At 42.1% G+C, this 14,665-nt stretch overlaps 1 protein-coding gene across 4 annotated transcripts in view; it reads left to right on the top strand.

Annotated features, from left to right (window-relative positions):
• CEP250 (centrosomal protein 250) overlaps positions 1–14,665 on the top strand; it is a 61,694-nt gene that overhangs the window by 1,881 nt on the left and 45,148 nt on the right. For all 4 annotated transcript variants that reach the window (XM_074212071.1, XM_074212070.1, XM_074212069.1 and 1 more), the window contains exons 2-15: positions 1,596–1,893; positions 2,264–2,320; positions 3,155–3,237; positions 3,421–3,586; positions 4,017–4,123; positions 4,486–4,734; positions 8,159–8,255; positions 9,729–9,830; positions 10,646–10,807; positions 11,447–11,625; positions 11,919–12,101; positions 12,908–13,052; positions 13,462–13,608; positions 13,730–13,960. In XM_074212071.1, coding sequence (XP_074068172.1) covers positions 1,717–1,893; positions 2,264–2,320; positions 3,155–3,237; positions 3,421–3,586; positions 4,017–4,123; positions 4,486–4,734; positions 8,159–8,255; positions 9,729–9,830; positions 10,646–10,807; positions 11,447–11,625; positions 11,919–12,101; positions 12,908–13,052; positions 13,462–13,608; positions 13,730–13,960 — 2,085 coding nt within the window. In that variant the 5' untranslated portion in view covers positions 1,596–1,716. The remainder of the gene's footprint in view (positions 1–1,595; positions 1,894–2,263; positions 2,321–3,154; positions 3,238–3,420; positions 3,587–4,016; positions 4,124–4,485; positions 4,735–8,158; positions 8,256–9,728; positions 9,831–10,645; positions 10,808–11,446; positions 11,626–11,918; positions 12,102–12,907; positions 13,053–13,461; positions 13,609–13,729; positions 13,961–14,665) is intronic.

The raw sequence follows: 14,665 nt of genomic DNA, 5'->3' as shown, positions 1-14,665 counted from the left end.
GCCCCCTTCTCTCCTCTGCCATTGCTATCCATCTGGTGAAGGCCCTTATCTTGTCATGCCTGGATTACTGCAGCAATCTGCTAGTTGATCTGTCCTGCACACATCCTCTACTCCCTCACTCCAATCATCCTCTGTTCAGCTGCCAAAGTGATTTTTTTAAAGCCCAAATCTGACCCTGTCTCCTCACTGTCAGTCAATTCCAGTGACTCTTATCATCTCTAAAAGTAAATACAAAATCCCCTTAGCATCCTTCATAACCTAATCCCCCTTCATCCCCCCCCACACACACACCATTCACATACTTCTGCTCTTTAGGCTAGTGATACTAGCCACTTTACCCTTCATCCAATAAGAACATTTTGGGTGTTTTCTGTGGCTGCTCTTATACCTGGAAGCCTCTTAGCTTCCCTGACTTTTTTTTTGCCTTCACTAAAATGTCAGATTCTAAAGGAAACCTTTCCTTCTCCCTCTTCATTTAATTTGAGTGCCTTCCCACTGTTGATTATTTCCTTTTTATCTTTTATATAGGTATTTGTACATAGTTGTATGCATATTGTTTCTCCCATTAGAGTGTGAGCTCCTTAAGGATATGGACTATCTTTTTACTTTTTTGGTACAGTGCCTGGTACAAAGTAGATACTTAATAAATACTGACTGACTGAAGATATAAATGAATGAGTCCTATAACCTTAAAGTGGAAGTTGAATAGGAATAAATGAGTTTGCTGAGTGAGAGAGTCAAGAGTGTTAAAGATAGACCCTTGGGGAACAAATACATTAAAGTTGCTAGAAGATAAGAAAGAAGAAAAGAAAAGAAACAGATAGACAAAAGGAGAACTAGATGTCTCTGAAGCCAAGGAAAGAACCTTCAGGAGGAGTAAGTAGGAAAACAGTGTTAAAAATTATAGAGGTCAAAAGGTGGTGAAATTTGGCAGTTAAGTCATTGGTGACTAGAGCAGTCTTCCACATCCTTAAAATACTTTCACTGCCATTCTCACACTATGCCTATAATTTCTATTCATTGCCCCGCTTAGATCACTTATGAGGTTGCAGAATTCACAATGCCTTTCCTGTTCCTAGAATTATTGTCATCATAACTCATTTTTGTAGTCCTATAGAAAAGGTTAACAAGATAATTTCTTCCCAATTGAGCTATTAGGTAGGGAGGGATAGTATTAGTATTAATATTTCATAAGGTGAAATTCAGAGAGGGTATGTGGTCCCAGAACTAGTGAGTTTCTGAGCTGCTGAAAGAGACCTTAAAATTCATGTAAGGCAAGTGTCTCACTTTAAGGAGGAAACTAAGAGAGAGTTGACTTGTTCACACATCAAGGTGTGGCAAAGCCAGAAGTACGCTCCAGATCTCTTGGCTCCCATTCCAGAGCTCTTTTAAACTTGACTGCTTTCTCTGTTGGGCCCCTGTCTGGGTCTGATGAGATTGAGGCCCATAGCCTACATTTGGCCCTACATGTCTCTCCTTTGGCGCAACTACTTTCCAAGGAGATTGAACTGCCCCACTTGTTTTCCACTCTCTTTGAACTCTGCCAAGAGTCTGGGCAGGTTTGACTACCTTCTTCCTGTGCTCCTGTCCCATAGCCCAAGAAGAAATCTGAGCAATGCACCTATGGTGATAAAACCTGCCAAAGAGTAAGCAGAATAGACATGTGCTTCCTGCTGCAGAAAGACAAGACTCACTGGCCTGGTGTCTGGTCCTCAAATGGAGGCAGGAGACCAAGGGCACAACATGAAGCCCCAGCATATGGTGCTGGAAAAGCAGATCCTGGCACTGCAGCAGCAGATGGCTGAGAACCAGGCTGCTTCCTGGCACAAGCTGAAGATCTCCCAGGAGGCCCAGCAAAGGCAAGCAGTACTTGTGAGAAAGCTGCAAGCCAAGGTGAAGTAGTGACTGTTTTGTGGAGGATTGGGGGACAAGTGAAAAAAGGGAGATGCCTGAGAAGAAGCCCCTTCTTAGGGATTGAGGGTGGTGGGCTAGCAACTTCAAGTAGATTTGCTTAATAACATGGAAAAAGTCTTTGGAAATGTTAGATTATGTTCTTTCATGGGCAAAATGAAAGTACTCTGTTCACAAATGTAAACAGTTCTCTTGAGGAGCTAGGTTGGTGCTCTTACCTAATATTGCCTTAATAGTAATAATATTGCAGCAATAATACTGCTGATAACAGTAGCTTACCAGTCCTCTACAGGTTTACTGGGGAGCCACAGTTAGTTCTAGCAGTGTCCAGGGAGTGGGACTCTTTTTCTAGGTTCTACAATACCGGAACTGGTGTCAAGAGCTGGAGAAGCGGCTAGAAAACATGGGGGTAAGTGGACATGAGCTCTGAGTACCCATTGGGGATTCAATGAATTGTTGTTATATGGAATATGGAAAGAGCCTACCTGGAATGAACGTACTCACTCCTTTGCTGCTAAGAGTCTTATTGAACTACATTGCTGTGCTGCCCTCAATTTTCTGCTTGAGTATTGGCCTTTGAGGAATATATAATCAGCATTAATCCCTCCTCCCCTTACTTCTTGGAGCATAATCACATAGGACCCTTTGTGAGGCACAGCTCCTCCCAACCCCCCCCCCCCCCCCATCAGCTACTTCCAGCTTTAGAACTTCTGGCACCTGTAGTCCCTGGAGATTGTTTGTCTCTCTGCCTGCCAAACTAAAACCAATGAAACAAGAGAGAAGGAATAAATTTGTCCTCCTGCCAGGTGCCAGTGTTGGCTGAGGTGTGTGTGTGTGTGTGTGTGTGTGTGTGTGTGTGTGTGTGTGACATGCGTGTGTGCACTCAAGTTCTCTCAAACCACACATGCTAAGGATGGGAGCTGGGTAATAGTGCCTTAGGGCACCTGCCACATCTGTGATAGTTGGCCTTCGTGGGATCTGTGAGGGATATTCGTATGTCCTAGTCTTTTCTGTAGAAAACATTTTCATAATGAACCTCACTAAAGGGAAGCAGGGTCCCCGATTCCTTCTAGACAATAAGGATGCTATGGTTAAGATTGTAATTTACAAATAGTTTGGCTTATTTAGGGAAGTGAATCAAGGGAAGGTTTGTGGAGATTTTAGTCTGAGTAGTGATGGTCTGGTTAGAGGTAAATAAGTTTTCTTTTTGTTTGTTTGTTTTTTTGGTTTTTGTCTGGTTAAGGGACCTATCCCAAATAGGTGGGAAAGTGTTGAAGAGCCCAGACTGGAGCAGCTGCTGATTCGGTTGGACAGTGAACACCAGAGGTGATGACCCCACGTTCTTCAGGGTGGAGAAGGTCATTCTGAATAGGCCAGAATCCCTGGGTTTAGCTGCCACATCTTAGATTCCTGACAAGGGACAGGGCCAGGACCAGTATTTATCATTGTATTCTTAGAGCTTAGAGAATTGAATCACACTTATATGTTCTATTTTTATCCCCAAATCAGGTCTGAGAATTTGGTAAAAGTGAACACAAAACTTCAGCAGCACTTGGAGAAAGCTGATGTGGTGAACAAGGCCCTTCAGGAGGATATGGGAAAATTAACAGTGGACTGGAGCAAAGCTCAGGATGAACTAGCAAGGCGACAGATTGACTGGAAAATGGAGAGGGAGGTAGGGTGTACAGGGAGCCCAGGCAGGCTGACTGTTTAAGGACAAGGAGTTTCACAGTCCAGAGGATTTGTGGTCTAGAGGTAGGACTAGAAAGGGTTAATTTTGGGGCTTCAGAAAACTGGGTTATCAGTGCTCAGAACCTTCGTTAGTATCACTGACTCCTTGGAACCTCAACACAGTTCTCTACTGGGATGATTAGTTCATGACTAGGAAGTCTCATTGATAAATGGCATAACACCAAGTGATTCCATTCCTGCAGCGGTGACCTATGCCTACTTATGGGGGGGACCCAGCTGGGACTGGAAATTTTCTGACATCATTAGTCCGGATGATAAGGTAGAGTTAAGTGAGTTGGAACAGGTTCCACACTTCCTGGACTGGCAGTGGTGACCTCTGACCTTCGGGATGACCTTAGTTTCCAAACATTCAGTTCTTCAAGGGCTACCTGAAAGGGGAACACGGCCGCCTTCTCAGCCTTTGGCGGGAGGTGGTGACCTTCCGACGCCACTTCCTGGAAATGAAGACAGCCACTGACAGGTCAGTGAGGAGAAGCGTGTGGGAGGACCTGTAATTTTAAGAGGGAATAAGAGATAGGAGCATATTCTCCTTCTTCCTAATCTCCATTAGGATGGAGTTTGAAGGCACAGAAGTGAGTGAGAAAATAAAAAAGGAGAGTATTTGAGTTGGAGGAATAGCATGACATAAGAATGCATATGGGTTATGTGTGGCAGCAAGACATATAAAAGACAACTATTTGACCAGAGCAGAAGGGATATGTTGGGGTATAGTGACAAACAGATCCAGGTGAACTCCTCCAGAGGAGAATCATCAGGGTTTGGTGGGCTTCATGTCGTCACACACTTTGCCAATTTCTCTCAGAGTCTTCTGTGTTCCCTCAGGGATTTGGCTGAGCTAAAGGCTGAACATATGAAGATTTCAGGTTCCTTGCTGACCAGTTGCCTGCACTTGAGCTTGGAATTGCAGTCCCGAGAGTCTCAGGGGACAGGGAGACTGGCTAGCAGTGAGCAGACTCATCTACAGCTACTAGCCAGAACCCAGGAATTGGAGAGGGAAATACATGAAAGAAGCCAGGAACTTATCCATCTGAAGGCCAAAGGGAACATGGAGAAGGCAGAACTTCAGGACAGGTAAGATAATAGGGATTCTTGGGGTGGCTAGGTGGCGCAGTGGATAGAGCACCTGTGCTGGAGTCAGGAGTACCTGAGTTCAAATCCGCCCTCAGACACTTAATAATTACCTAGCTGTGTGGCCTTAGGAAAGCTACTTAACCCCATTGCCTTGCAAAAACCTAAAAAATGGGGGGGGGGGGATTCTGGAAAAAGGGATATTAAAGGCAAAGCAACCCTCTAAGGAACTGGGATATTGGTGCCAAATAGGGGGTAATGTTCCAGAGCCTTCCTGTCTTCATAGGAGGAAAGATTAATCAGTAAGGCTTTATTAAACTCCTATTATGTATGAAGTACTTTGCTAGTTGTGGAGGATGCAAAGATGATAGTGAAATACTCTGTCCTTGAGGAGGTTTCTGTTTCCCAGAGGAGGCAGGTACACATGTTGACAGGTTAAACAAATGAGCAATAGGAAAATTTCTGGGTGAAGGCACTAGCAACTGGAGAGATGAGGAAAGGCTTCATGTAGAAGGTGATACCTATGCTAGGTCTTAAAATAGTCACTTGAAAAGGCAGAGGTGAGGAAGGCATATATTTCAGGCAGAAACACCAGTCAAGTTTAAAGATAAGGCCAGTTTGTCTGAACTATAGTGTGCACGAAGGGAGGAATGTATGATAAGCCTGGAAAAGTCATTTGAGGTCAGGTTGTATCAGACTTGAAATGCCAAACAAAGAGGTATATTTTTGATCCCGAGGGAAATAACTGCCACTAGTGATGCCTTTGACAGAAATAGTGAAGCTTGAGAAATGAGTGAATTTGGAGAGGAAATGAAGTTTTGGACCTGTTGAATTGGAGATGCCTAGGAGATTCAGTCTGAAATGTCTAATAGATATTTGGTGATATGAATTCAGAGTTCAGGAATAACTGTGGCTGAACATACACATCTAGGAGTCATCTGCAGAGAAATGATGTTTGAACCCATAGAAATTGATAAGATCAGTAAGGTAGTATAAAGAAAAAAGAGAAGGGGGCCCAGTACATAGCCTTGCTTTTAGTGGATGAGGCATGAATAAAGATCTAGCAAAGGAAACAGGAGGGGTCAGACAGGTAGGAGGAGAACAAGGAGAGGGCATTGTTACAAAAATCAAGATGGGAATGAGTACCTTAAGACAAGAGATAGTCAGCAGTGTCAAATGCTACAGAGAGGTCAGAAAGCATGAGATTGGGGAAAAGGTCATATTATTTAGTAATTAAGAATCATTGGCAACTTTAGACAAAGTAGTTTCAGTCGAATGATGAAGTCAAGATTGCAAACAAATAGAGAAAGTGGATTTTAGTATAGTCAGCTTTTTCTCTAGAAGTTTACGAAGGGAAGGGAGGAGAAATGTGAGAATGATTTGAAAAGATGGGATGATGGAAACTAAATAGATTTTTTTAAAAGGACAGGGGAGACTTATGTGTGTTTATAGATTAAAGGGAAGGAGCCAGTAGATTGGGGGGGGGTGTTGAAGAGTAGGGAGAAAAAGGGAATTATTGTGGGGGCAATTTGCTGGAGAAGATGGGAGGGGGATAGGATTAAAGGTTCCTGTAGGAGGTAAGGGCCACATCTTCATTAGAAACTTAAATAAAGGAAGAGATAAAAAAGGATGATATCAAGGGGTTTTGTGATACCAGTTGGAAAGTACAATTGAAAACCGCAGTTGTGGCATATTGCTAATCTTTGTTTCTTTTAGAGTATTTTTTCCCATCTTAGATTTCCCCCTGGAAATTTGCCTCTACTGGACCAGCTATTGAGGCTGTAATGAGGCATTTGAAAATCCTATTGAACCATGAAAGAGTCATCAGTGTAGTAAAAGTTAATGACCTTGACAGAATTTCATGAAATATGACCAACCTTTCCTTAGAATGTTTTAGGGTCACAGATTGATAGTCAAAGACTATGATGAACCTTTCTATATTAAACCTTGGTCCTTTTCTTTCTGTTTCCATATGTAACAACATCTCCCTATCAGGGATTAAAAACATATCAGCTGAAGGTTTCCTGGTCAGAAAAGTGGCAGGTGGTCTTTCAGTATAGATAAAGTAAGAGAGAAAATAAATGCAACCATCTAGTATTCTGGGTTATTTTTTGGGGTTAAATCAGTGGGGTCAAGTGACTTGCCCAAGGTCACACAGCTGGGTAATATTAAGTGTCTGAGACCTGATCTCAGGTCTTACAGACTCCAGAGTTGGTGCTCTAGCCATTGTGCCACCTAGCTGCCCCAGGGCTATTGTTTTTAACCAGAAAAGGGCCTGTGACTCTTCCTGCACTATTTTCTGAAGACATTGACTCATCATGCTGCCATGTCAAAAATCCTAACCAGAGGGGCAGCTAGGTGGCACAGTGGATAGAGCACCAGCCTTGGAGTCTGGAGGACCTGGGTTCAAATTTGACCTCAGACAGTCACTAATTGCCTAGCTGAGTGACCTTGAGCAAGGCACTTAACCCCATTGCCTTAAAAAAAAATCCTAACCAAAATATCATCTAGAAGGGGATTTAGAAACAACAAAAGCTTTTGATGCTTCCACATTGGAAATACTATATACTCATCTCTCATCACACTTCTGAGGCATAGGGAAGCTGAACAGGGTCCAGGAAAGGCCTGTTAAAATGAACTAGTTGATGAGGAAGTTGCTAGTTAAGGATAGACTAAAAAGCTATGAAGATAGACTAAGAACTGTAGGTATGATCAACATTTCAAAAGACGTGATAGGAATAGAAAGGATAAACCCCAAGAAGTCCACACTCTCTGAATGCTAGAACTAAGGAAAAATATTGAAGACTGGAAGATAATTTTACTGAAAGGTAATATTACTAAAAGGTAATTTAGGACAAATGAAAAGAAAGTTTCAGTTTGCAAAGAAGGTAGTTATAGCTTTAAAAATTCAGAAGCTGAAAATACAAATGACTTCAAAAAGGATAAACTCATGGATGACAGATATGTAATGAATGGTTCAGAAAGATAAAGATTTGAAGTTGTCTTTAAAGTTGATAAAATAGCTATGAACTATAACATAAAACCAGGTGCCCCTAGAGACAGAATTCTAGATTAGAGGGATCTTAAGACTCCCGTTGTGGCAATTCTCATGTTCTTATTGACTCCAGGGTACTTGACATCAAGACTAACCTGGGTCTGGAGAGCTCCTGCCAGGGCTTTCCTTCACCTTTCAAGCAAAGTGTTCCAGCCTTGAGTTGTGGTAAATTTGTGCATGTGTTCTGATTTGCTTTTGGTTTCAACCCAATTTTAGGCATTATTATTGTGTGATATTGATAGAGTACAGAGAGGGTTCTGGGAGCACTAGAGAGATATAGTAGGATTTATGAGAAAAGAGTGCTAAGGGGTGTTCTCTTCTCAGCAGTGAACTGACTGTCCTACAGTAGTAATATTGTGCCCTTCCCCTTAGGGTGACTGAACTCTCTACCCTTCTGGCTCAAAGTAAAAAACAAAATGAGGAGCAGGAGAAGGTGATGAAGGCTATGAGGGAGACCATGGATATCCTGGTATGTAGTCTTTTGTCTGGAAGTGAAGGGTCCTGGGTCTTATATATGTAACCAAGCCAGGGTAATTTATATCTTTAAATACTCAGTTGAAGGATTTGGTGAAATCCCTCAGTTTTGACTAAGAACCAAATTTGTCAAAACCTGAAGATCTCTATGACAACTCTGGTAAACTCTAGTGTGTTTCTTTGGCAGACTGAGGCTGATTCACATTTTAAAACAAAAACTGATTGAAGAGTAAGGTTGAAGGGTTATTGAGTAGTCTGGAAATCAGATAATTTGAAGAACAATTGAAGAAACGAGGATGTATTGCCTGGATGAAAAACACTTGAGGCGGGATATTGATGATCACTGACTTTAAATACCTGAAGGACTATCATTTGCCAAGAATAGGTTTACTCTTTTTTTCCAGAGGTCAGACCACACCCTAGAAAGAAATTTTGCTCTGACTTAGCACTTTCTGTCAGCACTTTTCAATAATGGTCCTCCTTGTGAGGTAGTGAACTTCCTATCACTGGGGTGTTATAAGGACTAGATGACCTCTCTCAGGACTGTTTTAGTGGGAATTTCTATAGAAATGAGAAATTAGATTACTTGATCAATAAATTCCCTTTAAACTTTAAGATCCTATAGTTCCAGGCCATTCATGCTGTGGCTTACAAGAACCTGGACTACTTTGATCCTTTTAGATTTCTAAGCTCTCATCAGCATTAACAAAAATAGAGGAAATTAAAAGAGAAATGTTTTTTAAGTATTATCTCTAGCCTTGCTACTAATATTTTTTTTGCTCAGTAACTTGGCCTCAAACACCAATTTGCTGCTTTACTTGGCTGGGCCCTTTTAGGACACTTTTGGTTTCTCTGGATGACCGAGGTAGAGGTGGGTTTGGGTAAATTTAATCTTTAGGGTAAAAAGAAAGGTAACATGATATAGTATTATGAATACTGGACCCAGTCAAAAGAAACCTCATTTCAAATTCTGAAACAATGTACTTTATCTTATCTGTAAAATGAGTGTAATAATACTTGCATGGCTCAAAAGAAGAGATATGAGAAGATTCCTCACCTTTCCCTTTAGCAGAACCAATACTATACTACATATTTCCTGACTTTTTCAATATATTGATCAGTTATCCTGATTTTTTTTCCTCTTTTTCTTTTTTGCCTTAAAAATACTACTTATTATGTAGAATAGCTCTCTGTGAGATGGAGGGGAGAGGGATACTGGGGAGAAATAAGAAGAGGTAAACAAAATGATGATCAATAAAATCAATTTTTAAAATAACACTCAAAGTATCTACCTCACAGAGTTTTTGTGGGCATCAATGAAATAGTTTGTTGAGCACTTTGTAGATCTTAAAATGCTATGTAAATATTAGTTATTTAAGGGCAGTAGGGTTTAGAATCAATTTGTAGCTAAGGATATTAGCTACAGTTTGCAGGTTCTTAGCTTGTAACTATCTTCAACCCCATTTAGGAGTCAAGTCGTTCAGAATTAATGGAACATGAAGCATCTCTCACCAAAGATGCCTGTGAAGAGAAGTTTTCTCTGCAGCAAGTGATTAAGGACATAACTCAGGTATGGGGAAGCCAGAGATACCTCCTTTGGGCAACCAAAACTAATTTTCCTTGTTCTAAATAATTCTAGAGATGAGAATTAGGATTAATAATTAGAAGTTAATAAGAAACAGATTTTAGTTCCCTAAAAGAAAAATTTCTAATTGTTGATGTTGTCTGATGTTAGTAATGAGCTGCCCTGTGAAACCTAATCTCCGTTAAGGCAGATGTTCAAGCAAAGATGACTATCATTTGTCAGGATGGTGAAGGACTTTTAGTCATGTTATATGAAGCTTGGTTGAAGGAATTGGATATTAACTTGGAGAAGAGAAAACTGAAGGTGGGCAAAAGAACTGACTTCAAATATTTGAAAGGTTCTTGTGTGGATGCAGGTTTAAATTTGATCTATTTGACCATAGAGGGCAGACCTGGCAATCATGGGTACAGGTTACAAAGTGGCAGTTTAGGTTTCTTGTCCAGAAAAAATTTGCTAGCAATGAATCCAAAATTTGAATGGGCCACCAAGCAGAGGTTAGATGACCATTGTTGACTGTTATGGTTTCTTTTGTGGGTAGATTGGCCAAGATGGCCCCTCTAGACCCTTTCAGCTCTCAAGTGTGATTCTATGTGATTCTGAGAATATTTTAGAAGTGATTCTAGGTAGAGGCTTGAATGAGGTGATCCTTTTTGGTTCCTTCCAACAGTAAAGTTTCTGTGATTGAATTGAGTTGATGGAACTTTATTTCCAAAGTCCTCTGTAGGAAGAGAACTTTTCCTAGGCTTGGTTCCCATTTGGACATTGGCTGGGAGTAATCAAACTTCTGTGCTGTGTTTCAGGTGGTAGTAGATGATGAGGACAGTGAGAACCAAGGCCCTGGCATAGAGAGCTCCCTAGAGCTGGAGTGCAGTGTCTTTTCCTGCCAGCTCCATTCTGAAGATCCAGATAAGGTTCTCACACTGGTGCGCTCAGTTCTGGCTAAAAAACACCAGACAGTGCAGGTAAGAGGAAGTGCTCACAGGCCATACACACTCCACATTCCTCCATAGCCTCATCTGACCCTCTCATGTTGATGTTCCTAAGCATGTTTTCCTGGTACCGAAAAAAATACCCATTCACTTTCTCATTTATTTAACTAGAGAGAGAGAGAGAGAGAGAGAGAGAGAGAGAGATTTGAGAGAGAGTGTGTGTGTGTGTGTGTGTATGTGTGTGTTTAGTGAGCTTGTGCAAAGTGTCACAAGTCCTCCTCACATAGCACTGTATGAGAATTGCAACCAGGATATGATTATAGTGAGGGAGGGCTTCAGGGGTTTCAGCCACTCCCAAGTCCAAGATCTTTGCTTCAGTGCCCCTGTTTTCCATCCCCCTCCTCCAGTTTCAGGTCTCCCTGCTACTATTTGACCTACATATATCATAATAAAGGTTCCAGATGTTCCACCCTAGTTCCCTGACTCCCAAACTTAAAAAAGATCATGCCTTAGAAATGATAGCGGCTCAGAGACCTTAGGTTCCCAGTTTTAATGACATCCCATTTCTGTTGATGATTTGACCCTGGCTCATTACACCCAGTCCCACTTGTTATTGCATCCCTCCCATGATCACCATTTCTCTGCTGCTTTGTTTCTTATACCTCCCACCAGGGCCTGAGACAACAGCTTTCAACCTGTCAGGAGACTGTGAGCTTCTGGCAACATCAACATACCCAGTGGGAGAAAGAGGGTGAGACCCTGAGGCAGCAACTCCAGAAGCTCACTGGGGAGCGGGACATCCTGGCAGGACAGACCCAGGGCCTCCAGGGGGAAGTGAATTCTCTCAACAAGTAAGTGGTCCTGCTGATTGGTCCCTCAGCCTTTCTATCTGTCAGCTTCTAGTTTTGAGGAAAAGGAAAGAGCCCCACTCTGGGATTTGTCTGTCCCGTTCTGCATGATATTTTCTTGAAGCCTCATGCTTTTTAAGACCTCCATTGCTTTCTGTTGTACTTACATTGAACCTTTCTGGTCCAAGGAAAGAGGTTTTGACCAAAATAACAAAGGTGGAAAATTCAAGGGAAGCACTTGCTAATGTCTGGACCTTTGGTCCCAGAATCTGTGGTTACTCTCTTTTTCCTCCCAGGGATCGAGAGCACCTGGAAAAGGCTAGAGAAGAGCTCCAGCAACAACTGGAGGTCCTGGAACAGGAGGCCTGGCGCCTCCGCAGGGTTAACACAGAACTTCAGTTGCAGGGGGACTTGGTTCAGGGGGAGAAGATGGAGCAGGAGGAGGAGCTGCAGCAGGCTGTTCGAGAGAGGGATTGCCTGTGAGTATTAGCACATCTGCTTTCCCTTTGGTACTTGACTTAAAATGTCCCTCAAAACATTTGCTCTTCTGTCTTTTTTGTTCTTCCAACATTCACTTCATTGGAGAATGGGTCAATAAGAAACCTGTCTGAAATTGGGTCCAAGGGACTGTTTTGTGGGGAAAAAGAGAGTCCCAAAAGGAGACAAGAAAGGGGAATCTGGACTGTAAGGTCAGAGTTGGATCTCAAGTTTGGATTTTGTTCAACTGATAAACTTTGATGAAACTCATATTTTTAAAAATGTTAGTGGTTGTTTCCCAAAAAGATCATATAGAACCACAGGATCATTGATTGAAAAACTAGAAAAGAACCTCAGTAGTCTTCTAATCAAAACCCTCTCCTCCTCATTTTGAAGACAGAGAAACAGACCCAGATGAATGAAATCAGTTGTCTAAGACAAAATCACAGATAGTAAGTGGCAGAGCCAGGATTCAAACCTGGACTCTGACTCTAAATCCAGCACTGTTTCCTTGATACAGGTCCTGCCATTAAGAATCTTAAAATCTAGTGGATAGAGCACCGACCCTGGAGTCAGAAAGACCTGGGTTCAAATACGGCCTCAGACACTTAATAATTGCCTAGCTGTGTGACCTTGGGCAAGTCACTTAACCCCATTGCCATAAATAAGAAAAAGACTTTCAATCTAAGTGGGAGAATATGCACATATATAACTGTCATACATATTTACTTTAAGGAGACAGCCCATTGAGATGTGTATAGTCTTGTTTTCATTGAAGAGTCCCCTCTCTCATTCATTCTTCCTTCAGCCAGGAGACTTTGAAGGGCCTGGAAGCCAGACAGTCTGCATCCTTAAGTGAGCTGATTACCCTGAAGGAGGCACTGGAGAAGAGTCATCTGGAAGAGGAGCTACTGAATCAAGAGAAAACAGAGGTGGCAAGAGCCCTGGCCAAGGTATAGACTGACCTTGTCCCTCAGTCCTAATGAGCAGAAATCTGTCTCTGGAGAGAAGGCATGTGACCCTCCTCTTTACCCCAGAGAGGATAGAAAGGTAGCTTCAGAGGGACCATGTTTAGAATTTTTTTTTTTTTTGCAAGGCAAATGGGGTTAAGTGGCTTGCCCAAGGCCACACAGCTAGGCAATTATTAAGTGTCTGAGACCAGATTTGAACCCAAGTACTCCTGACTCCAGGGCTGGTGCTTTATCCACTGCACCACCTAGCTGCCCCTTATGTTTAGAATTTAATTAGGCGGAGGATCCTTCAGTCATCTTACCTACATGAAAAGAAGGCAGCTGGGGTGGGAGATTTGAGTTGTTTGGGAAGGCAAAAAAAGGAGAAAATTTTCATCTCTTTTCTTCATAGGCAGAACAGACAATTGCTGAGCTGACAGGAACAGAGAGCACCCTCAAGGCAGAAATAGCTGATCTTCGGGATACAGCAGTCAAGCTGAGTGCACTGAATGAAGCCTTGGCCTTAGATAAAGTAGGACTAAACCAACAGCTCCTGCAGGTGAGCTAGTGGAATCCCTCTCATTTCAAGCTCAGCCTCTGCCCCTTAAACCACATATGTGGTTTCACTGACATGCGCTTCTAGCCTCTCAAACCCTCTTTCTTAACACCTTTAACATTAGTTGGAACAGGAAAACCAGTCTGTCCGTTGTAAGGTAGAGGCAGCAGAGAAGTCCCAGAGTGCTGTGCAGATGGAACTGAATGAAACTGAAAGGAGAAACAAGACCCTTTGGGCAGAGAAGGCTCACCTTGAGATGCAACTACAGAAAGCTAAGGATACTGAGGCAGAGCTGCAGAGGGAGCTAAGCAAAATGAAAGCAGAGAAGTTGGAAACCCTGGAAAAACTGGATGAGGTGAGAGGATACAGCACAGACCAATCCTCACAGGCAGGTAGTTCATTGGGATGTGTGTATTCTATCAGGAGTCAAGGATCTGGATTCACATTGTAGCACTGCCATTTAGCAAATTTAGAGACAAGTTGCTCTCTAGTTTTAGTCTCATACCTCTAAAATGAAGGGGTTAGACCAAGGTTTCTTCCAGAGCAGTCTACGAGCTTATGATCTTAGTGTAATACTTCTCCATAGGTCAATGCTTCAATCCTTCTTGAAGGCTCCCTTGACTACCATTGACCATATTAGCCCTGAAAAAACCCACAAAACCCTTCAAAAACCACAAACTTTGTTGCCATCATCAAAACAGCTATGTGAAATTCTCTGGCTGTTAGCTCTACAACAATTATAAAAATTGCCACAGGAAGAAAGATTTGGCTCCCTTATTTGATTTTATAGTTTCTTTTTTTTTTTCATTTTTTTTTTGCAAGGCAAACGGGGTTAAATGGCTTGCCCAAGGCCACACAGCTAGGTAATTATTAAGTGTCTGAGACCAAATTTGAACCCAGGTACTCCTGACTCCAAGGCCGGTGCTTTATCCACTACGCCACCTAGCTGCCCCTTGATTTTATAGTTCTTTAGAATTCTAGAAATCTGAGCTTCATGATAACTCATTTTTCCTTACTATAGTTACAGGAGAAAAGTAGTGACATTATTGTTATATGTGTT

Source organism: Macrotis lagotis, chromosome 1 (assembly GCF_037893015.1).
Source record: "Macrotis lagotis isolate mMagLag1 chromosome 1, bilby.v1.9.chrom.fasta, whole genome shotgun sequence".
Taxonomy (NCBI): Eukaryota; Metazoa; Chordata; class Mammalia; order Peramelemorphia; family Peramelidae; genus Macrotis; species Macrotis lagotis.
Note: the sequence above shows the minus strand (reverse complement) of the source record. Positions and strands in the feature narration are given on the sequence as shown.